The sequence below is a fragment of the Arachis ipaensis genome, chromosome B10 (genome assembly GCF_000816755.2).
Source record: "Arachis ipaensis cultivar K30076 chromosome B10, Araip1.1, whole genome shotgun sequence".
Classification (NCBI taxonomy): domain Eukaryota; kingdom Viridiplantae; phylum Streptophyta; class Magnoliopsida; order Fabales; family Fabaceae; genus Arachis; species Arachis ipaensis.
In genome coordinates this window covers 46,576,742-46,600,844 of record NC_029794.2, presented here as the reverse complement: position 1 = coordinate 46,600,844, position 24,103 = coordinate 46,576,742, and the positions used below count along the sequence as shown (strand labels likewise).

The following is a 24,103-nucleotide window of genomic DNA, read 5'->3' as shown; positions in this document are numbered from 1 at the left end:
TGAGTGTGTATCTCTTAGCCTCCTTTCCGAAAGATCGGAGTCTTCGTGGTATAGGCTAGAATTATTGGTGGCCATTCCTGAGATCCGAAAAGTCTAAACCTTGTCTGTGGTATTCCGAGTAGGATCTGGGAAGGAATGACTGTGACGAGCTTCAAACTCGCGAGTGTTGGGCGTAGTGATAGACGCAAAAGGATCAATGGATCCTATTCTAACATGATCGAGAACCGACAGATGATTAGCCGTGCGGTGACAGTGCATTTGGACCATTTTCACTCAGAGTAAATCTGTCACATTTTGTAGTAAATCTATAACTAATCTTTAAAAATCCTTAATTAAATTTGTAGGAATTTTGTCGCTAAACCAAAGCTATTCGAAATGAGAAAGTAGAGTTATGAAATAGTCGCTAATTTGCTAGAAAATAATCTGTAGTCAATTAGTTGTAATACTATCGCAAAATATCATCGCAAATTTCTTTTAAACTAGTAACAAATCGATAAGTATCTCGCACTACAAGAAAAACTGGCGTTTGCTATGCTTTTAAAGCATTCCAAATATGCAAAAAGTGTAGCGATATATTTTCACCACGCTTTTTTAGAAACGTGCCAATAGGAGACATAGCCACGCTTTTGAAGGGAGAAAATAAGAAAGTATAAAAAGAATTGATTTTTTTATTGATTTACATAAATTATTTACATGCTATAATTATAATTAAAAAAATTACAATTCTATAATAAAACTAATAATTTAATTTACATACTGCAAATGTAATGTCAATAAGCCATAACAACCTCTTTGTTTCCAGCTGAAATATGGAAAAAAATGCTTGACCCATTTTTGGAAAATTTATCGAGAAACCATCAATTGAGTGTTGATTACCTCATCAGTTCTGCAGATTACAGAAAAGCAACACGCATCAATAGAAAAATGGAAAATTGTGTCCATACATGAGGTCATAGAACTATAAGCCAAACTAACCCATGATGAAAAATTCCATAAATGGATTTATAGAAGATGATCACCAAAGAAGTAGCAAGAAATTCAACAAAAAAGAAGAGAAAAGAATTTTCATAATTATAAAGAATCCAACAACAGTCAAAATCAAAGGCACTGGACTACACTACACAACATCATGTGATTCTTGTTTGTACGCAAAAAAAAATTAATCAAGATAAACAACAGAATCAAATAGAAGAAAGCAAGATGAGAAATTAAAGTAGAAACTTTACCAAGAAACACAAACAGGATTCATTTTCAGCTCCTCTCAACAGAATAGAACAGGGTGAGTCGAAAATAGCATGAGCCAGCAAATAAATGAATAATTGATAAGAGACGTTGAAAAAAGAGGGTACAATAATTGACTATTTAACACTGACAAAAATCAAACAATTGATTCCCATTAAAAGAGATTGCATCAGAAAACAGGTTCAATAACATCACTCTACAGTAGTAATTTGTGCAAGTTCAACCAACTAAATCAGTAGAGGATGTTAACCTTCTTTCCACGCCCTTGCCAACAACCTCATAAACCAAATAATCTTTTCTCAAAAGAATCAGCAAAGTTATCGTCTTTAAACAAGTCTTAAATATTCGTTTTAATTACAACCTTATACTTTTATAAAAATTTGAACATAACCTCCTCTAAAAATAGAACTTAGCCACTCATACGGGTTTTCTCTTTCTCAACATTTCACCAACCTTTTATCAGCAAGTACCACAACAATATATTCTCAAAATATTTGATAATAGTGTAAAAATCAATTTTTAAACCCTATACCCAGGGTAGTTACCAAAATAACATTGACAGCCTAATTTCAATTTTGTTTTTAAAATATCAAATGAATTCGGAATTGCACAAACTTTATATCCATACGACCGTCTCGGATTAAGCTTTCTATTAAATGAAAAATCATAATTTTTTCCTTATTCTAACTTCAGGAATAGAAGTAAAACCGTGACTGCTCTGCTGTGTCTTAAAATCATAAAACAGCAGCAGCATGTGATATTCAAAATTCAATATAAAATCTAAGTTAAATCCAATGACCTTAAAAATTAATGTGGTTCAACTTCACTCATCCAGGTTTCTTTTCCAGATCAATATCATTTTTAATGAAGGAGTTATATAACTTAGAAGTTGAGTAATTTTCTGCAGAATTCTATTTTAAAAGTTAATGAACATATCCTCTTCCAAATCCCATAACTTACTCATTAAAACATTGACAGCCCTGAAATTTAAATCACATATGCTAAACATACTTAAATTTCACTTCCAATTAGTTCTATCTCAATATCTATCCAGAATCCAAAGTTATAAACTCTCAAAGTTACTGATTTAAGGAAACAGAATCTGGCTTTTACTGCATAATGCATCATCTTTCAAAAATTCATATCTTTAAAACTACAAGTCCAATCATTCTGAAATATTACGACATCAAAATAATAGGACTAAAGTTTCATTTAAAATTGGTTCCATTTCAAAATTCAATTCGAAACACTCACAGCAGAGCCAACAAGTTACTGCTGTTCTAAAAATTCTGCAGTAAAAATCAGATTCCACGACCATAACTCAAAATTCACCATAAATCATATACTTAACAAAAAGGTCTTAAATTCCCAAGTCCAGCTCCTTATATTCCCAAGCTTAATTCAGACTTGGTCTCACACAATTCCAATCATCACAGAATTAGTTATAGCTTTTCAAAGTTACCGATTTCATTTAAAGATAATGCAGAAAATCAGATTTTTCAATTTAATTTTGAAATTCACAACTAATTCTCCATTTAATTCAAACTTCTCAAAATTAAATTCCAACAACGAATTTCATCCTAGTTTACTTAGCTTTTACTCTCTTATCATTTCGATTACTGTTGAATATCTGATTTACTTCCAAAGTTTCCATTTAATTTCAAAACTCGGATTCTCAACAATCAATTCAACATTTCAAGATTCATTCCTCCAAATATTCTCTAAACCTAACTCCAATCAATCACCAACTAAGTCCATTACAATAATCATATAACCAGTTTAATAACAAAAATTTTAATTTAATCCATCAAAATACAGAATTCACAACAATCTCTCATCAAACAATTCATAAACCACGCATGATCGATTTCACAAAATCAACGAATTCAATCAAAGTTCCAACCAAAATCTCAATCATTCCAATCATAATCTCAGCCACAATTCAACATTCATATAATCAATCAATCACTCACAACTATTATACCTATTTGTAGTTATCCAATAAACTTTATCGGCATTCTTAAATTAAAACCGTTTAAATTAAACCCCCTACCTCGATTAGCCAAAATTCGATAATTAAGCGCATCGAACCCCTCTTTTGTTTTAGCAGGAGTAGCAGCAACTCTAACAGTTCTTTATTATCATCAACACTATCTCCTGTGATAGTTCCATCAGCAAACAGAGAAGGTAGAGCAGGAGTGTTAAACAGAGACATGGGTTTTCCTTACCAGAACAGAAAAAGACTAAGGAACAAAATGGAAGTAGCACAAATTCAAGAATGGAAACAGCAGAGTTACCGGTAAATTTGTCTTGGTTTCGGCAACGACGGCGACAGCGAAAGAACACAACTCCTCTCCCTTCTCACATTCTGTTCGACGGCGTTCTCACTCCCTTCGACGGAGGCAGAAGCGGCAAGCAAGAATAACAATAATCAAAATAGGTCGTAAATGGTACAGAATTCAGAGACGAACGAAGGAGGCTGTGGTGACCGAGCAATACCAGGGCAGTAGCTGAAATAGTTCGCAGCAGCAACGCCGACGATGCTTCTCTGACGGCAGACTCTCAACAGTGGCTCTATCAACGAAAACAGGGCGCAACAGCAACAGTGTGATCCCAATCGACGGCAGCGGCGGCGGCGGAGCAGGACGGTGCGAGAACGGACCTCGTCCTTCTCCTTCCAGGTTCGTTATTCTGACAGCAGCGACAGTTAGGATTCGGCGGCAGTGACTCCCTCAATGGCGACGGCGGCGGTCTAGGCGGAATCGGCCGTGATGACGGGAGCAGCCTTCCTCCCCTTCCTTGACTCTCGAGCTCTCCGTCTCCCTCTCTTCGTCCCTCTCTTCTCCTTCCTCTTCTTCCCGTTTCCCCCTCTCTGTTTCCCTGTTTCTTTTCTTCCCCTTCTGCGTATGTTTTGCTTGTTTTGATTTAGGGATTAATGGAGTTAGGGTTTTATTTGAAAACTTTAAGGTTAGGGTAAAATATGTACTAATAATATAATAATTTTATAAGGTATTTAAGATAAAATAATAATTCAAAAATTAAATATAATACTATAAAGATTACTTTTAAAATACATAATATTTTATTTATCAATATATCAATGAATTCAAATGATTATCTTTAATTTAAATCATAAAGTAAACATACTAATAACATTTTATAAAATATAGTTTAAATTCAAGAATATTAATTATTCAGATTATATGCCATAATCTTTTATAATATCAGCAGATTTTAACACTAATCAGTGGCGGAGCTTAGTTGAGACAAGGGGGGGCCATGGCCCCCAAACTTTTATTAAAAAAATTAGTAGTACTTCTTCAAAAAATAAAAAAAAAATAGTTCAGTTGGCTCAAATACTTTATTATGACTTAAAATACCAAAGTTCAATCTTCATCGCTATTCAATAAGTAATACTCCCTCTACTTTTGAGTTCAAATATAAAAAATTAGGTATTTTTTATTTATGTAATTTGATATTATTTTATATTTTACTATTTATTTAATTTAATTTTTATATGATAAAAAATATTAGAATATTCAATAAATATTGATATTATTGTATTTGTATAAATTGATAAAAAAAATTCAATAAATATTATAAATTTTAATATTTCTTCTTCTAACTTCTTTTTTACATATTTTACAGGATATATATTCAAATTTTTATATAAAATAATCGTGAAAAACTAAAGAATTGATACAATTTTTTAAGAGAAAGGCTAATATTCAAGAAGGAGAACATATAACTTTTATAATATCAACACTTGTAGATAGTTCTTCTACTTTAATAAATCATGAAGAAAGTGAGATACAACCTTCAAAAGTTTAAATAGTTGCATCTGATGAGTTTGACCTTAATTCTTTGGAACGAGACCTTGAAAAACGGCTTTAAATTTGGCAATATCACCCAAATCAGAGAAATGAGGTTAGACAAACTTATCTTCAATGGGGTTCATATCAAAAGCATCTTGACAATTATTTTCTATCTGGCCCCCCCAAAATTTTGTTTCAAGATCCGCCACTGTTTTTAGTTACCCAATTAATACCCCTAAATATTGAATCGTGTATTTTTGTATACTATATAATTAGTATTTGTCAAATATAATAATTAGAAGTGCAATGGATGAGTGGCAAAGTTTTTGATTCGAGACCTGGTGGAGACATTTTAAAAAAATTTTTACGTAGACCGGTTTGCATCGGTTCTTGCCGGTTTGATCCAATTCTTACCGGGTCATAGCGGTTTTCTTTCTTAAACGGTTCAAGGAGTAAACCGAACTGGATTTAAAAAATAATTAGAAGTGCAATGGCTGAGTGGCAAGTGGAGGTTACCTTTGCTCCAAGGTTCTTGGTTCGAGACCTGGTGGAAATATTTTTAAAAAATTTTTCACGCAGACCGGTTCAGTTAGACCGGTTTGCACCAGTTCTTGCCAGTTTGATCCGATTCTTACCGGATCATACTGGTTTTCTTCCTTAAACGGTTCAAGGAGTAAACCAAACTGGATTAGGGTCCGGTTCACCGGTTTTTTTGTCGAACCTGCCGATCCGGTTCGGTTTTTACAATTATGATAGCAAGTGTACATTTGTATATGTGTGATATGATTATAAATTTGAATATGTTATTTGTAAAGTTTGATTATATGTGTAAATCACGGGTACTTATAAAATTTTCTTGATCAGTTTTGGATTTGTTATAACTCTGCGACGGATTTCCAACGAGATTAGCGAGTAATTTGCTATAAAATAGGTAGGATATAGCTTTTACTTTGCGACAAGATTGCAGTTGTCAAGTCGATCGCTAAATTAAACTTGCGACAACTTAGCGAAAAATGTATTTCGCCCGCTAATCAGCAACTTGAAATCAGCGAACAAACTGTATCAGTTGTTAAACGGTCGCAAATTTCTCACTACTTAGGTCCTAGGCGCTCAATATCTGTATTTCCACTTTAGCGACTAATTAGCGAGGAACAGTTCCTTAGCTAAATGATTTATCTGTTGCGACGAGTTAGCAACGACTATTTTCTGTCGCTACTCTTATTTTGAATTTTACAATATTATGCGACAAATTAGCGAGAAACTAGTTGCTCGCTAAAAAATAAAAACTTTGGTGACAAATTAGCTAGGAAATTATCCATCGCAAAATGCATTTCAATTCTTCGTGACGGATTAGTTAGGAACGTTGTTCCTCACTAATTAGCCATTTCGCACAAAGTTTATTTAGCGACGAACTAGTGTGTGAATTGTTTCTCACTAATTGTATATCAAATACTTGCGACGGAATAGTGACAATAATATCACTCGTTACTTTACTTTTATTCGATTGAACCCCTAAGTGACTGATTTGCTAGAACATTGTCACTCCCTAATTAATTTGTGACAAATTAGTGAGGAAATTTTTCCCGCATTTTTTTAGCCACAAAAATCAATCTGCGAGAAACAAACTTACTCGTAAATCTCTCGCTAATCAGTCGCTTTTCTCAAGTTCGGGTATTTTATAACCGCTCATTAATTTTGTCGTTAGTGCCTCACTAATTCCTCGCAAGTTAGTGACGGATTAGTGACAAAACATATTTCTCGCAAAATTTCGTCGCTAATTTGTCAAATTCTTGTAGTGAGTGCATATTTTTGAATTTGTTGTTTATGAATGTTAAAATTGTTGGCTCTTGAAAGAATGATGAAAAAGGAGAAATGTTATTTGATAATCTGAAAAATCATAAAAATGATTCTTGAAGCAAGAAAAAGCAGTGAAAAACAAGGCTTGCAAAAAAATGGCAAAAATAAAAGAAAAAGAAAGAAAAAGAAAAAGCAAGCAGAAAAAGCCAATAGCTCTTTAAACCAAATGGCCAAGAGCAAAAAGCCAATAGCCCTTAAAACCAAAAGGCAAGGGTAATAAAAAGGATCCAAGGCTTTGAGCATTAATGGATAGGAGGGACCAAAGGAATAAAATCATGGCCTAAGCGACTAAGCCAAGCTGTCACTAACCATGTGCTTGTGGCGTGAAGGTGTCAAGTAAAGAGCTTGAGACTGAGCGGTTAAAGTCGTGATCCAAAGCAAAAAGAGTGTGCTTAAGAACCCTGGACACCTCTAATTGGGGACTCTAGCAAAGCTGAGTCACAATCTGAAAAGGTTTACCCAGTTATGTGTCCGTGGCATTTATGTATCCGGTGGTAACACTGGAAAACAAAGTGCTTAGGGCCACGACCAAGACTCATAAAGTAGCTGTGTTTAAGAATCAACATACTGAACTAGGAGAATCAATAACACTATCTGAATTCTGAGTTCCTATAGATGCCAATCATTCTGAACTTCAAAGGATAAAGTGAGATGCCAAAACTGTTCAGAGGCAAAAAGCTACTAGTCCCGCTCATCTAATTGGAGCTAAGTTTCATTGATATTTTGGAATTTATAGTATATTCTCTTCTTTTTATCCTATTTGATTTTCAGTTGCTTGGGGATAAGCAACAATTTAAGTTTGGTGTTGTGATGAGCGGATAATTTATACGCTTTTTGGCATTGTTTTCACATAATTTTTAGTATGATTTAGTTAGTTTTTACTATGTTTTTATTAGTTTTCAAGCAAAATTCACATTTCTGGACTTTACTATGAGTTTGTGTGTTTTTTTATGATTTCAGGTATTTTCTGGCTGAAATTGAGGGACCTGAGCAAAAATCTTATTCAGAGGCTGAAAAAGGACTACAGATGCTGTTGGATTCTGACCTCCCTGCACTCGAAATGGATTTTATGGAGCTACAAAAGTCCAATTGGCACGCTCTCAAATGCGGTGAAAAGTAGACATCCAGAGCTTTCCAGAAATATATAATAGTTCATACTTTGCCTGAGTTTTGATGATGCAAACTGGCGTTCAAACACCAACTTCCTGCCCTATTCTGAAGTTAAACACCAGAAACAGGTTACAAACCAGAGTTAAACGCCACAAACAGGCTGCAACCTAGCGTTTAACTCCAAGAGAAGTCTCTACACGTGTAAAGCTCAATGCTCAGCCCAAGCACACACCAAGTGGGCCCCGGAAGTGGATTTCTGCATCATTTACTTATCTCTGTAAACCCTAGTAACTAGTTTAGTATAAATAGGACTTTTTACTATTGTATTGGAGGTCCTGGTCATTCTGGTTCCCCCTCTGGGGCCGAAGTCAATGAACACTATCATCACTTATGTATTTTCAACGGTGGAGTTTCTACACCCCATAGATTAAGGTGTGGAGCTCTGCTGTTCCTCATGAATTAATGCGAAGTACTATTGTTTTTCTATTCAATTCAAGCTTATTCTTAATCTAAGATATTCACTCGCAGTTCAACCTGATGAATGTGATGATCCGTGACACTCATCATCATTCTCACCTATGAACGCATGCCTGACAACTACTTCCGTTCTATCTGCAATAGCTTGAGAGTGTATCTCTTAGCCTCCATTCCGAAAGATTGGAGTCTTCGTGGTATAGGCTAGAATTATTGGCGGCTGTTCCTGAGATCCGGAAAGTCTAAACCTTGTCTGTGGTATTCCGTGTAGGATCTGGAAAGGGATGACTGTAACGAGCTTCAAACTCGCGAGTATTGGGCGTAGTGACAGACGCAAAAGGATCAATGGATCCTATTCCAACATGATCGAGAATCAACAGATGATTAGCCGTGCGGTGATAGTGCATTTGGACCATTTTCACTGAGAGGACGGGCGGTAGCCATTGACAACGGTGATCCCCCAATATAAAGCTTGCCATGGAAAGGAGTATGAATGATTGAATAAAGACAGTAGGAAAGCAGAAATTCAGAAGGAGCAAAGCATCTCCACACGCTTATCTGAAATTCTCACCAATGAATTACATAAGTATTTCTATCTTATTTTCTGTTTTAATTATATTCTAATTATCAAAATCCCATAACCATTTGAATCTGCCTGATTGAGATTTACAAGATGACCATAGCTTGCTTCAAGCCAACAATCTCCGTGGGATCGACCCTTACTCACGTAAGGTTTATTACTTGGACGACCCAGTGCACTTGCTGGTTAGTTGTGTGGAGTTGTGAAAAGGAGTTGAGATTACAATTGTGCGTACCAAGTTTTTGGCGCCGTTGAAATCACAATTTCGTGCACCACGCGTGATACGCAAAGATGATCAGCGACACGTATGCGTGACAAGGAATATCGCCAAACGACACGCACGCGTGACCTACGCGTACGTGTGATATGCACTACCTGCAGAAATTGCAGAAAACGCTGGCGGCAATTTTGGGCTGAGTTTGGACCCAGTTTTTGGCCCAGAAACGCAGACTAAAGCCAGGGGACAAGCAGAGACTCAACACACATTGAATCATTAATTCATTCATACATTCATTCACATAATTTTAGGTTTTAGATGTAGTTTTTCTAGAGAGAGAGGCTCTCCCCTCTCTCTAGGTTTTAGGATTTCTCTTAGTTTTAGCTTTATTTCTTCTCAATTCCAGGTTCAATGTTCCTTTAATTTAGTTTCTCTTCTACTTTTAATTGTTCTAGCATTCTAGTTTATTTATTTCCCTTGTTGATTCTCTTCTTTTCCAATTTGGTTTATGAACTCCATGTTAGATTTGATTTCTTTATTTGATGCAATTTGAGGTATTTCATATTTATGATTTTAATTTAGCTTTTTACATTCTTAGCTTGAATTGATTAATTGGAGACACTTGAGTTATCAAACTCCTTTGTTGATTGATAATTGAGAGTTGCTAATTGAGTTGAATTTCACTAACTCTAGTCTTTCCTTGGGAGTTAACTAGGACTTGAGGATTCATATTGTTTTATCCACTTGACTTTCCTTCATAGTTAGAGGATAACTAGTGGTAGCAATAGACAATTCTCATCACAATTGATAAGGATAACTAGGATAGGGCGTCCAGTTTTCATACCTTGCCAAGAGTCTTTTCTTAGTTATTAGTTTAATTTCTTGCCATTTTATTTCCTTGTTCCTTATTTCAAAAAACCCAAAAAGATACAATTTCATAACCAATTATAAGTACACCTCCCTGCAATTCCTTGAGAGACGACCCGAGATTTAAATACTTCGGTTTATTTTTATTGGGTTTGCTTTAGTGACAAACAATTTTTTGTACGACAGGATTCTTTGTTGGTTTAGAAACTATACTAGCAACGATAACTTATTTGTGAATTCTTTACTAGCAAAAAATCCGTTTGTCAGTGATCAAGATAAAATCATCAATCATTTGAAATTCTTTTGTGAATGTTGAATGGATAGTAAACTAGCCAACCATGAACATTAAAATTACTACTCTTCTCACCTTGGATTGCCACTTTATATTGCATGATTCTTTGTTTGCTTGAGGACAAGCAAAGTTTAAGTTTGGTGTTGTGATGCTTGCGTATCATGTTGTGTTTTTCTATGCTTTTTCATATAAGAAATAAATGCATAATACTTAATTATGAAGAGTTTTGGTGCTCAAATTGGATATTTCTTTGATCCTTTTGATTTCATGATTCTTGTAGGGAATTGTTAAGAAAAAAAGCAAAAGAACAAGGAGGAACTAAGAATTAAAGACAAGTGCAAAGAGAATTCATAGATGCTGACAACCATGACCTCTTCACACTCCAACGCGCATAACTTGAGCTACAGAGGTTCAATGGACTCGGTTTTAACGGAATTAGAAAATCAACTTTCAGAGCTTTCCAATGATATATGATAGTATATCCTTTTTCTCCATTTTTTACGGCCAAAGTGGCGCCTAACTTGGAATTTCCTAAGTTAGGCGTCATATGAAAGAAAAAGGGCTCAAATTCATTCTGCCACAGCCATGCCTAACTTGGAATTTTCCAAGTTAGGCGCCAAGCAAACCAAAGTCAATGATCCCCACTTGATGAAGAGAAGCACGAGAATATTTCATTATTTATTTATGTAGTCTTATTTTATTTTAATTAGAAATAGAAAAAGATATTATTTAGTTTTAGAAAAGATATTTTACATTAATTAGGATTAGATATAAAAGGAGAAAAGATCTTGACCTAGGGTTTCTCTTCTTCTTCCTCTCCTACTCTCCTAATTTTGATTCAACACTTTTATACTTTTCTCTACTAGGGTTTATTTTCTCCATGAGGAACTGAGCCTCCATTGTTAAGGTTAGGAGCTCTATTTACTTTGATGGATTAATAATTATTTGTTCTTCTAATCTTGATCAATGTTTTGATTATTGTTTAAGAATTGGTTTCACTCTTCATCTTAAGAATTAGTGATTATTGGGAAATAACTCTAATTTAACTTGAATTCTATTTGAATCTTGAAAAAGTTATATCATTAGAATTACATCTTGAAATCAATTCCTCACAACTCTCTATTTATCTGGACTTAACACGATACGTGACATATAATCGTCTTATTTTTGGGTATCTAGGGTTTATGTGGCTCATAAACTAGTTTTGATCTTAACCCTCTAATCGGAATCAAATGACCAAATAATTCGTAATTGATGAAGGATAGAGGAGACTAAAAAGGTCTAAGGAATTAGGGTTTAGTCACATATAGTTTTCCATTGAACATAATCTTTGCATGGTCAAGGTAGTTAACATTGAATATTAATCCAAAAATTTAAATATCTCTGACACCTTAACTATTTTCATCATATTATTTTCTTAACCAATTTTAGTTTATTTTTATTTAATTATCTGTTTTTATGTTATTTGCTATTAAAACCCTAAATTTTGATTGTCTAACTAGAATAATCAGTCGACTATTATTTCTTGATCCATTAATCTTCGTGGGATCGACCCTCACTCACCTGAGGTATTACTTGGTACGACCCGATACACTTACCGATTAGTTTGTGGACTATAAATTCCGCACCAAAAGGTGGGTGTAAGAAGAGAGAGAATAGATAAGAGTGAGTAAGTGGTGAAGTGGTTAGTTGTTGGGTTTTTATCCATTGGCCAAAGAAGCTTTAAATTCAAATTCAGCATGTTGCCTCCCCCCTGGCGCTGGACGCCGGGCTGGCATTTGGCGCCAGCAGGGGGATCTCCCTTTTTTTCTTTTTTTCTTTTTTCTGGTATTTAATGCCAGGAATGGGCATTAAATGCCCTAGGGAGACCAAACATTGGCCTTCAAATGCTCCTGCCTAGATGTTAAACGTCCAACTCCTTACTCCCCCTTGGGCACTGAATGCCAAGTTGGCGTTTGGCGCCACCAGGGGGTCTCCTCCAGGGTGTGCTGTTTCTCCTCCTACGCTTTCCTGTTCCTGGTCTAAGTGCTATACATGATCACAAATGTTAGAAAAAAGTAGAAAACTATGAAAAACACTATAGAATGAAATACTATAAAATCAACTAAAACAACTAAAGTCAAACTGGAAAAAAACAAACTAAACTATAGGATACTAATCGTTGGGTTGTCTCCCAACAAGCGTTATTTTACCGTCATTAGCTTGGCAGATAGCTCCTCTACGAAGGTTCATAGGGGATCAGATCTTCACCCCTTATTGTGAACTTCCTTCCTGTGCTCTCATGAATTAACTCAACATGCTCTAGAGACAGGATCCGGTTCACAGTGTGTGTTATGACTGGACTTCTTTTGAAGACTACTCTCACGCCAGGTGAGAAGTCTTCAGTAGAAATGTTTTTGTTCCTCCAGGCTTTGGGTTCTTTCTTCTTAGGGCCTCCTTTATCAATGGTGGATGGTGAATGCCCAACACCAAACTTAGGTTTGATGTCAAGGGGCACTGTATGGCTTTTCACCGAGTGAGAAGGCTTAAGCACTGAGCTCTGCATGCTAGTACCTCCTTTGTCTGAGAGAGGTTGAGGTCTTCCTGCGAGAGTCTATAAAACTGATAGTTCTGTTGCACCAGAGTAACCAATTGAGGCTTAAGCTCGAAATTATTGGCGCCAATGGCAGGTACAGATATACTGTGTTAAGTCAAGTGTGGATGCAGTGCATGAGCCAAGCACCTTCCTTGCTTGCTCTTCAGCATTCGGATTCCCTCCAATAGCTGCCATAGTGGTCTCTTCAGCTTTCTTCTTAAAAGTTTTCTTGAGATTTTCTCCAGCTTTGTAAGCTTTAGCTTGTTGCAAACGCCGCCTCAAGGTTCTTTCAGGTTCATAATCAAACTCGAGAAGGGGTTCTTTGTCCCTGTTCCTACTCATAAACAACAAAAAATAAAGAAAAAGTGGGAGTCTCTATGTCAGAGTATAGAGAACTCCTAGTGAGATATCCTAAAAAGAAATAAAATAAAATAAAGTAAGCAATTAACTAAAAAATTCAAAAAAAAAAAAGATGAACAAATAACCTAAAAATATTTTCGAAAATAAATTAAAATAAATAAAAAATTTTCGAAAAGAAAAGACAAAACCTAAAGGGACACCAAACTTAAAATCTGAAATTAATTGAAAATAAAATAACTTGAACAAAATTCGAAAATAAAGAAAAAGATAAATAAGATAAAAATTGAGAATTAAGAAAAATAAACAAAATATAAATTGAAAATTAAAAAGAGAAATAAATAAACAAAAACAAATAAAAATACCTAATCTAAGCAACAAGACAACCAGTAGTTGTCAGTCACAAACAATCCCCGAAAACGGCACCAAAAACTTGGTGCGCAAAATTAGAACTCTAATAACTTAACTGGCAAGTGCACCAGGTCATCCAAGTAATACCTCTGGTGAGTGAGTGTTGATCACACGAGGATTGTCGGACTGAGAAAGCAATAGTTATCCTGTTGGACTTAGTCAGGCAAACAGTAAAAGAAAGTTGTTGTTGTTGTAACACTTAAAACAAGATAACAAAGAAAGCAATAAGAATTTGGTGTAAAATCAATATAAGACAACTGTTAAGGTCTCGAAGATATTTATCTTTCCGGATTAAAACTTTTAACTAACTATTTTAATAATAAATGATTCATTCTATGACAAACTGTAAGTGATTAAACCCTAATCCGTTAGTGATTTAATCTCCTCTGATCCTCATCAAATGCCACTCCCGTGGTTATTCATTCGGATTAGAGGGTAAAGTTCAGAAAGCTAGTTTATACCACAAAGGCCCTAATCACCCCAATCATGGCTGAATAGATGTTGCTTATCCCCATTAGGTTGTGTGATTAGCCGTCTAGGAGGCATGTTCTCAAGCTGTAGTTCAAGCGAAATAACTCTCCTGAGAATCACAAAAATTCATGTAGAGAAAGGGTCATACTCTCGTTCTACCCAGTTGGTGCGTGATTTTGTGACTCGCACAACTGAACCGGCAAGTGCACCGGGTCGTCCAAGTAATACCTCAGGTGAGTGAGGGTCGAATCCCACGAGGATTGCTGGATTGAGCAAGTTGTGGTTATCCTGTAGATCTTAGTCAGGCGAATAGAAGGATAGTTGTTATTTGTTGTAGGCGCATAAACAAGCAATAACAAAAGCAATAAAGAGTTAATGTAAAGACAATAATGATAGATTAGTTAAGGCTTCGGAGATACTTCTTCTTCTGGATTAACACATCATGCTCACTACTCCAATGATGAGTGATTCCTTCAATGGCAAGGCCGTAAGTGATTAAGCCATTGGTCGTGGTCATTAATCTCCTCAGGTCCAAACCAAACATTTGAACGGACTAGATCAATCTGGGAGAGGGTGAAGCGAACGCAATTCAATCTCTTGATGATCCTACTCAAAATACCATAGACAAGGTCGGATCTTCGGGATCAGAGAATGATGCTCTTATGATTAGCGCTTAGAGCCACAGGAACCTCAATTACCCCTGACTGACGAGGTTTTACGTCACATACCCCAATTAGCCCAGATAACTTGTTGGAACCCGTGATGCATTCTCAAGCTGTAGTTCAATCCTATCTGGGTCAGGACCCGTAAAGAACTCATGTAGAATCGAGATTCATAAGGATGAATAACCACAATGCATTATAGAATAGAATCAAACATAGATTGAAGTAGAAAAGTAATTGCATTAATCCATAGGAATCAGCAGAGCCCCCTAGGAGGTTTAGTTGCTCATACTGTACAGAGAATAATATGTAAAGTTCGAATGTGGTGGAGAAGATCCTAAATAATGGTGATCTTCCCTTATTTATACTAATGACTAGACTTAAAAAGAATTTAATAATAATTAAAAATTACAATAATGAAAGAAACTAAGCTAAAAGGTGCAAAAATCTACTTTTGGGCCCACTTGGTGAGTGTTTGGGTTGAGCTTGGCGTCCAACTTAAGTTAGTGGGTGTTGAACGCCCACTAGGGGGTGTGAGTGTGCTGCCTTGCTCCCTTTATGGCATTGGATGCCAGTTTTGGGCGTTCAACACTGGGTCCTGTCCTCTTGGGGCGTTGAATGCCAGAAAGAGGGGTAGTTTGGGCGTTCAATGCCCGTTTTAGGCTGTCCAATCAAAAGAAAAGTATAGACCATTATATATTGATAAAAAGTCCTAGAAGTTAGCTTTTCAACGCCATTAAGTGCACGTATTTTCGACCTCTGTAGCTCCAGAAATGCTCGTTTGAATCTACGGAGGTCAGAATCTGATAGCATCTGCTATGCTTTCCTTGCCTCAGAATCAGACTTGGCCAAAACTTACCGAATTCATCCAAAATTCACCTAAACCATAGGAAAAACACAAAATCTCAAAGTAGTATCCAAAAAGTGAATTTTGCAATAAAACCTACTAAAACAAAATAAAACTTAACAAAATATACTGAAAACACTAAGAAAATAGTATCAAAAAGCGTATAAAATATCCACTCATCACCAGTATCATAAGATTAAGAACAAAAACAACACCTTAGAATTGAATCAAACATATATTAAAATAGAATAATAATAATAATCTTAATCCATAAAAAATAAACAGAGCTCCTAAGCTTAACCAGGAGGTTTAGTTGCTCATAACTTACAGAGAAAACAGGGTTCTGAAAAGTGCGAAAGGAAGAAGATCCTAAACCTAAGTGACCTTTTCCTTTAAATACTAACCTAATAATAAATGCTAAACCTAAAATATATTATTTGTAAATAAATATTACAAAAAAAAATAAAATAAAACTAAGAAGTGCTAAATCCACTTGGAGGCCCAAAGAGGTGTGAAACGGGCTGCTGCTGGCGTTCAACTTCAGGAATGGGCATTGAACGCTAGTTGAGGGAAGCGTGCTTCTGGTTTGTGCCCCCCTGCTGGTGTTAAACACCAGGTGGGCATTCAGCGCCCATGGAGGATGCTGCCAGCATTTTCCTTTCTTGCTTTAAGCTTTTCCAAACTGCTCTGAATTTCACCTAAAACCATAAAAACACAAGAAAAACTCAAAGTAGCATCCAAAGGTGATTTTTGCACTAAAATCAAGTAAAAATAAATAAAATCTAATTAGAAACAATATAAAAATAACTAAAAAAATGGTATAAGATGCTCACGCATTAGTACACAGCCAATTTCAGATGATAGTATTCTAGGTCCATTGGATCCCTTTAGTCTGCCCCTCTTTCACCCAGAACATAAATTTTCACTTGAGTTGTGACCTTTAGGTGACGAGTTCAAGGCAGCTTTGGATGCCTTTTTTTCCTACAAAAATTTTATTAGAAAATAATTAAAAATTAGTAACTAAAATATACGAATGTTGCAAATGAAAACAAGTATGCAAACCAACAAACAATCCTCAATCAAAGTTTAATTTATTTGTCACTTAAGTCAAACCCAATAAAAATCGAGAGTATTTAAATCTCAGATCGTCTCTCAGGGAATTGCAGGAAAGTGTGCACATTATTGGTTACAAGGTATTTTGGGGTTTTTAGATTGATGGACAAGAAATGTAAATGGCAAGAAAGTAAAGCTAACAACTAAGATATGTCTTGGCAAGGGGTGAGAATTAGAAGTCTTATCCTCATTATCATCCTCAATTAAGATGGTAATTGTCTTTTGCTCTCACTTAGTCAACCTCTAATAATTGAAGGAAAGTCAAGTGAGCAAAATTGACTCTAATCCACAAGATCAAAGATTAGGAATTCAAGCTAACTAGAAATCCTCAAGAGTCTCCAATTACTCAACCCAAGCCAAGAGTACAAAGTTCTACACTAAAACCCAACCAAGCATTTTATCAAAACTTGGAAGGCATAAAAGAAAAGTATAGTAAATTAACAAGAAAAGTAAAATCGTCAGTCACGCGTAGGCGTAAGGGCTAATCGTGATCCATGCGTAAGCGTCACCTTTGTTTTTCTCCTTGTCACGCCTACCCCTACTAGACGCGTACGCATCGTGCCCCATTCTCCTATGTCACACCTACGTGTGACCCACGCGTATTTCACAAACTCTTCTCTTCTTCTCTTCTTTCCATTTCTTTCCTTCTTTTCTCTTCTCCTCTCTTATTTCCCTCCTTTAACCATCATCTACCACCACCATTCATCATTTACCACCATCTCCATTAGATAGTTAGTTTGAATTTTTGTTTTAGTAGATTAGCGATGAAGGATTATTGTCGGTTTAGGAATTTTACAAAGATAATTTCGCTGCAAGTATAGTTCCAAACCAACAAATAACCCTCAATAAAAGTTTAATTTTGTTTGTCACAAGTACAAACCCCAATAAAAATAAACCGAAGTATTCAAATCTTGGATCGTCTCTCAAAGAAATTGCAGGGAAGTATGCATATTATTGGTTATAATTGTATCTTTTGAGGGTTTTTGGGTTTGATTAACAAGAAAAGATAAATTGCAAGAAAGTAAAACTAGAAACTAAAATGGGTCTTGACAAGGACCAGGAATCAAGGGTTCCTATCTTGGATCATTGACCACAACATGGTGATTACAAAGGATTAATTCCACTTAGTTGCCCTCTAACATCGGAGGATTAAGTCAAGTGGACATAGTTAGTCCAAAAACCACTAACAACCCTAAATCGCCAACGAAACTGAGCATCAATGATCTCAAGGATCCTAAGTCCTCAATCACAAGTCAAGAGTACGAAAATCTATTCCAAAATCCAACCAAGCATTTTATCAAACACTTGGAAGGCACTAAAAGAAAAGCATGTTAAAATTGCAAGAAATATAAATCTACAACTACCCAATACAAGAAAATAATAATAACAATTAAAGAAAGCAATAATAACATGAAAACACAAATTGCATTAATGGAAATCAAAATTAACAAAGTATCATGAACATAAAGGCAACAAGATAAAGAAAATGACAAGTAGAACAAGATGCAAGAACAATAAATTACACGAAAAAGTAAATGAAAACAAGAATTAAACCTAAATCTAAGAAGAATCTACCCTAATTCTAGAGAGAAGATGCAGCTTCTCTCTCTAGAATATGACCTAAAGCATGTTTCTAAACTATCCTCATTACTCTCTCCTTGTTCCTTCTTGAATTTGCCTCAAATGTTTCAGAATTGAGTTGGATTTAGGCCTCAGTTAGCTCAGAAATTGCCCCCAGCGTGTTGCCTTTAATGAGGTCACGTGCCGCTTGTCACGCGTACGCGTCACCTTGATGAGTTTCTTCTTCACGCGTACACGTCACCTTGAATCTTCCAAATCTTTATTTTCCATGAATTCTCCATCTTGCATGCTTTTCTCTTTACTCCTTTGATCCATTCCTTGCCTCTTAACCCTGAAATCACTAACAAACATATCAAGGCATCGAGTGGAATCAAAGTGAATTAAATTTAACTAATTAAGGGCCTAAAAAGCATGTTTTTAACCATTAAGCACAATTTGGAGAAATTCATAAAACCATGCTATTTTGTTGAATAAATGGGAGAAAAGTTAACAAAATCCACCAAATACAATACAAAATAAACCATAAAATTATGGTTTATCAACCTCCCCACACTTAAACATTAGCATGTCCTCATGCTAAATTCAAGAAAGACAAAAGGGGTAATCAATTTATTCAATGCAAACTATCTAAATGCAAGCTACCTACATGCATCTAGCTATTCTAATTACTATCTATCTATATATATATAAGCATATATGTGGTCAAAGTGAGTCAAATTTCCAAGAAATCATATATGCACAATCAAGGGCTAAATCAATCATATCAAAATACATTCACAATTGAATTGAGTTATTCAAAAGATTTCACAAACTTGCAAGATAAGCAGTGATCAAATATGAAAATATGGAATTGAGCAATTGAACCCTCACTGGATGTGTATATGCACTCTAGTCGCTCAAGTGTTTAGGGTTAATCCGCTCAAATCTCCTCTAATCATGCTTTCTAAAAGTTTGTTCTTCATCTAACCAATCGACCAATATTTAGTGTACATATGCAAATATCATGAGGGATTTTCAAGGTTGTAATGGGGCTAAGGTAAGGGTGAGGATATATGTATGGCCAAGTGAGCTATCATTTGAATCTTTGACTAACCTAAGTTCTTACCTAATACATACACATTTTATACAATTCTAACATCAAACTTAGCTACCCAAAGTCTCACTTTTATATCTATACACACACACTCATGTATCACATTTAATTTAATTACATATGCATTGATTTTTTATTAAATTTCACATTGGGATAATTTCGTCCTCTTTTTATTGTTTTTTTCTTTTTCTATTTTCTTTTTTTTATATATATGAAAGCATAATATATACAAAGGACATCAATGCATATGGTTTTTATACTTTCACATGAGTATACACCCAAATTCTTAATATTTCTCAATAAAAATAAAACACATTCTCATCAACCAAAGTTTCCACATTTCTCCATACTTAATTAACACATACACTCACTATTTAAGCTAACCAAAGATTCAAATAGGACAATTAGTTATTTTTCCGCTTAAGGCCAGTGATGTGGTAATATAAAGAACAAAAGGGGGTTGAATAGGCTCAAGTGGCAAACAAAGGTAAATGAAATGGTAGGCTATTTGGTTCAAGTGAACTATAATCAAATGATGGCCTCAATCATATAAATGCATTAATATACATTAAATAATGGACATATAGAATGGAACAAACTAAAGATTGCAATCATAGAGAAGAAAATACACAAGAATCAAAATCATGGTTAAATAATGTAACCATGCAATTAGGCTAAAAAAACTCACAGGTTGTGTGTTCTTAGCTTAAAAATCATATTCCAAACTATATATATATATCATGCAAGTCTCAAAAAAGTCTTAACTCAATCAATTTGAATCTTAATGCCCTTTTTAACAGAAAAGAATTTCTTGAAAATTTCATCAAATTGACTAACATTTATTATATACTAACTAAATGCTACAGTGTGATTGTGAAAAGTTAAAAATCCTTAGTTTATTTCCCATTTTCAACCAAATCAATTTCTCATATGCAACGGAATAGATTAAGCTCAATTATGCGTATTTTTTTCAGTCACAACTAACAACTAAAAAACAAAACTAAAAGCAGAAGTATCTGGAATGGTTCACCAAAATATAAACTCTGCCGATATCGGCAACCTCCCCACACTTAAACGACAGCATCATCCTCGATGCTCCTCAGATCAAGTCGAATGAGAGGGGTCAACGCCTGCATCTCCACCATCGCCTATGGGTGGATGTGTCTCTGGCTCTGTCTGCTGAGGCTGTGGCTCTGGCTCTGGCTCCATAGAGGTCTGCGACTCGGTAGGGGCCTGTGTCTATACAGGGGCCTCATGATGGGTCTCCTCTAGCTCAGCCTCCTGCTGCTGAGCCTCCTCTGGCTGAGCCTCCTCCTCCTCCTCGGACTGGTCGGATGGAGTGTCGGGCTCAAAGGGGATATCAGCGCCGTCGGAAGTCACAATCCGCCTCAAGTGCTGATAACGGTTCTTGTTGCGACGTTCTATCTGATCCATGCACTCAAAGAGACGCTGCACTAGATGGTAGATCGACTGAGATGTGGATGATGGTGCTGGTGTAGAAGGTGCTGAAGATGCTGCTGAAGGTCCTGCTGCAGCTGAAGAAATAGTCGGTGCAGTAGCTGCGGCAAGTGCAGCTCGGTCTCGGCATCGGGCTACTGGATGATCACCAAACCAGTTCCCATAGGGAATGACTTTTTCTTTCTTACCATGAAATGTCGGTGTCTCATCTCCTTGCTCCCAGGGTACCTCAGCCTGGTGAGCTAACTGTGTGATCAAACAGGGGAACGGCAGGTTGCCTCTGACGTGGGCCTGGGCCATGTTTCACCTTATGAGTCTTGGAAGGTAGAGTTCCTTCCCCTCCAAGACACACCATATCAGAACAATCATATCGGCCTGAACCTCTGTAGCATGAATGCTGAGAATGACATAAATATTCAGGATCTGCTGCCACACCTTAGCCTCCTGCGTTAAATAATCAAACTTGATGCCTTTGGGAGTTGGTTTAGAATGACCATACTCCCAAAGGACATCAGGACGAATAGCAACAACCTGGCGCATTGCATCCCAATAAAAATCCATACAATGAATTGCCTTCTTGAGCTCACAGTATAGATTGGAAAACTTAACTGGGTTGGAGGAAGGCGTAGCTAGGTCAGCCTTCTCCGTCTCAATAAGTTGCCACGTAGATAAAGCTACATTCGCTAACTCAGCGGATGGCTGTGACCTTTTCCTTTTACTGGAGGTGGCCTTAGCTTTGCCTTTTCCTCTGTCAGCCATCCTGAAAAATAGAATTCACAAGATATAGAAAATCAAATAAAAGCAGAAGAATGGAAAGCAAACAGTATACAATCAAACAGACAGAAAATAAGAAACAGAAGAGTTAGAACTAAAACATGAGGTAAGTGTATAAAATGTAATTTCTTGGAATGGACGGAAGACAGAATTCAAAATCAATAAAAAATCGCATTCCAAGAAATTAAACACAATAAGATTTAGAATGCTTGTCCGTTAAGAAATACAAATTGTTATGCCTTAAAAGAATTTAAAAAGAGTTGATTGGAAAAGGAAAAATTAAAAAGAGAAGTTAGAAAGTTAGTTAAACCAAAAGTTAGAAAAGAAAGTTAGAAGTTAGAGGCATAACAATTAATGATATTAATCAGGATAATTTTAAAATTTTTGAAAGACAAACATACTCACATTCATGAAATGCAGTGCAAGTCATTGATGATGAAAGTGTAATGCAGCATAAGCACGAAGAGAAATGAAAGTCATCATCAATACGTTTGATCACTTAAGTGCAAAAATTAGTGTGGAAGAATTAAACATGTACTCATGTAATCGAAAGTAAACTGAAAACTAAGAGTTTATTGAAAATGGTTACAAAAGTAAAAATGCACCAATAATTACAACTGGAAAGGACCTCAATAAAAAAGGAACAAGATTAGGCCAATTTTGAAAATTTAGGAAAACAACTTCAATGGTTAAGGAAAAATTAAAAATGAAATAGAACCATGAAAAAGAAAAACTACTGACCTAACTTGAAAAATGAAAAACATAAAAGAGGTTCAAAATCGAATGGCCGACAAAGGCCTAATTCACACAGAAATCCGTCAAATAGCTCCTTGATGCCGTCAATCATTAATTCAAATATAAGGGAACCAAAAAGAGCGGAAACACCAACCGACCAATTCATGAATTGAGTTTGGTAATAACCAAATGAAACCAAAGTCAAAATGTACCAAATTCAATTCATAAATTGGAAATTAATAGCACAAAAAATTTAGAAAAATTTGGCAGCATTCCAGCAGTAAATTGAGTGTTCCCGAAATACAATTAAGCAGCAAACTCAGCCCATATGAATTCAAAACAATTCCAACTTAAGCAGCAGCATACGAATTCATATAAACTAAAGTAAATAATCAATTATGAGCAGCAACAAAAGCATCAACACAATATATATATATATATATATATTGAAAAAGGAAATCACCAACATCATCACATACATGAAACAATCAAGCATAAACAGCCATTCAGACAACAAAAACATCAAAATTCAAACCTAAGAAAAACTAAACATGCAATTCTGAACTAACTAATTCAATAGAAATGAAACTAACTACTAAAATTAAAACTGAATTTAATTAATAGATATGAAAAACAGAATTGAAAAACAGGATGAAACTGGAACCTGAAGGAAGACAGAAATGAAAATGGAAAAGGTCAGGAAAACTGGAGGAGGGAAGAGCTGCTGCTCCAGAGGTGGCAGAAACGGCGGTCCGCGGTGGTGGTAGAAGCACCAGGGGAACTGAGCAGAAACAAGGGCATGCTCTGAGACAATGCTCGAAGAATCAGGGAAGGTGGTGAACTGAATAGAGAAAAGGAGAAGAGGGATAATAGTGGTGGGTGGCAGGGATGGCGGCGACGAAAGTGGCCAGAAAGGAAGGTGAAACGGGTAGAGAAAGGGGGGAAGAGAGAAAAGGAAAAAAACAAAGAAAAGGGAGGAGAAAGGGTGGTCGGTGATGGGTTGCGGAGTCGCTGGACTGAGGGATGGTGGTCGGAGAGGATGGATGATGGTTGTTATGGAGGTAGGAGGGGAAGAGAGGGAGGCAGATAGACATTGGGGAGAAGATGAAAGGGTCACGTGAATGAGCTAGGGCTCCTCGCGTCAGGGGTTAATGAATTCCATCCACGCGTACGCGTGGGCGACGCGTAAGCGTGGAAGGGGAAATGGGCACTGATGCGTACGCATAGGAGGAATCTATGCTAGACGCACAGTTCCCGCACGCCTTCAGCACAACTCTCGGTCAGGACCGTGCGATGGCGGCACGATCCTGGCACGTTTCCTTTAGGCTCCAGAATGAAGGGCTCACGCGTATGCGTGAGAATGCTATTTTTTTTTTTCAAAGAAGCATAAAAACAGAATTAAACACTCTCCTAACCTATTAACACTCTAAACTAACCAAAACTTACACTTAATAAAAATCTTTAAGGTTTTTGAAAACTTTTCAAAGATTATTCAAACAAAACTTTTATATATATATATTAAATTTATATAAAACAAAATCTTTATTATTATGTTTATATTTAATATTATAA

The 24,103-nt window shown here is 35.9% G+C and overlaps 1 protein-coding gene across 1 annotated transcript; it reads right to left on the bottom strand.

Annotated features, from left to right (window-relative positions):
• LOC107620607 lies at positions 3,351–13,371 on the bottom strand. Its single transcript, XM_021114547.1, has 4 exons — positions 13,128–13,371; positions 3,742–3,973; positions 3,540–3,632; positions 3,351–3,399 (listed from the first exon to the last, which is right to left on the bottom strand). The coding sequence occupies exons 1-4, from the start codon at positions 13,369–13,371 to the stop codon at positions 3,393–3,395; spliced, it is 576 nt and encodes a 191-aa protein (XP_020970206.1). The 3' UTR covers positions 3,351–3,392.

Coding starts and splice junctions, on each gene's coding strand:
- LOC107620607 (XM_021114547.1), bottom strand. CDS start 13,371: ATGAGTAGGAACAGGGACAAAGAACCCCTTCTCGAGTTTGATTATGAA. Junction 3,974..13,127: donor TGACTTAACACAGTATATCT/GTACCTGCCATT, acceptor GTCGCCATTGAG/GGAGTCACTGCCGCCGAATC. Junction 3,633..3,741: donor CTATTTCAGCTACTGCCCTG/GTATTGCTCGGT, acceptor CTCCGTCGAAGG/GAGTGAGAACGCCGTCGAAC.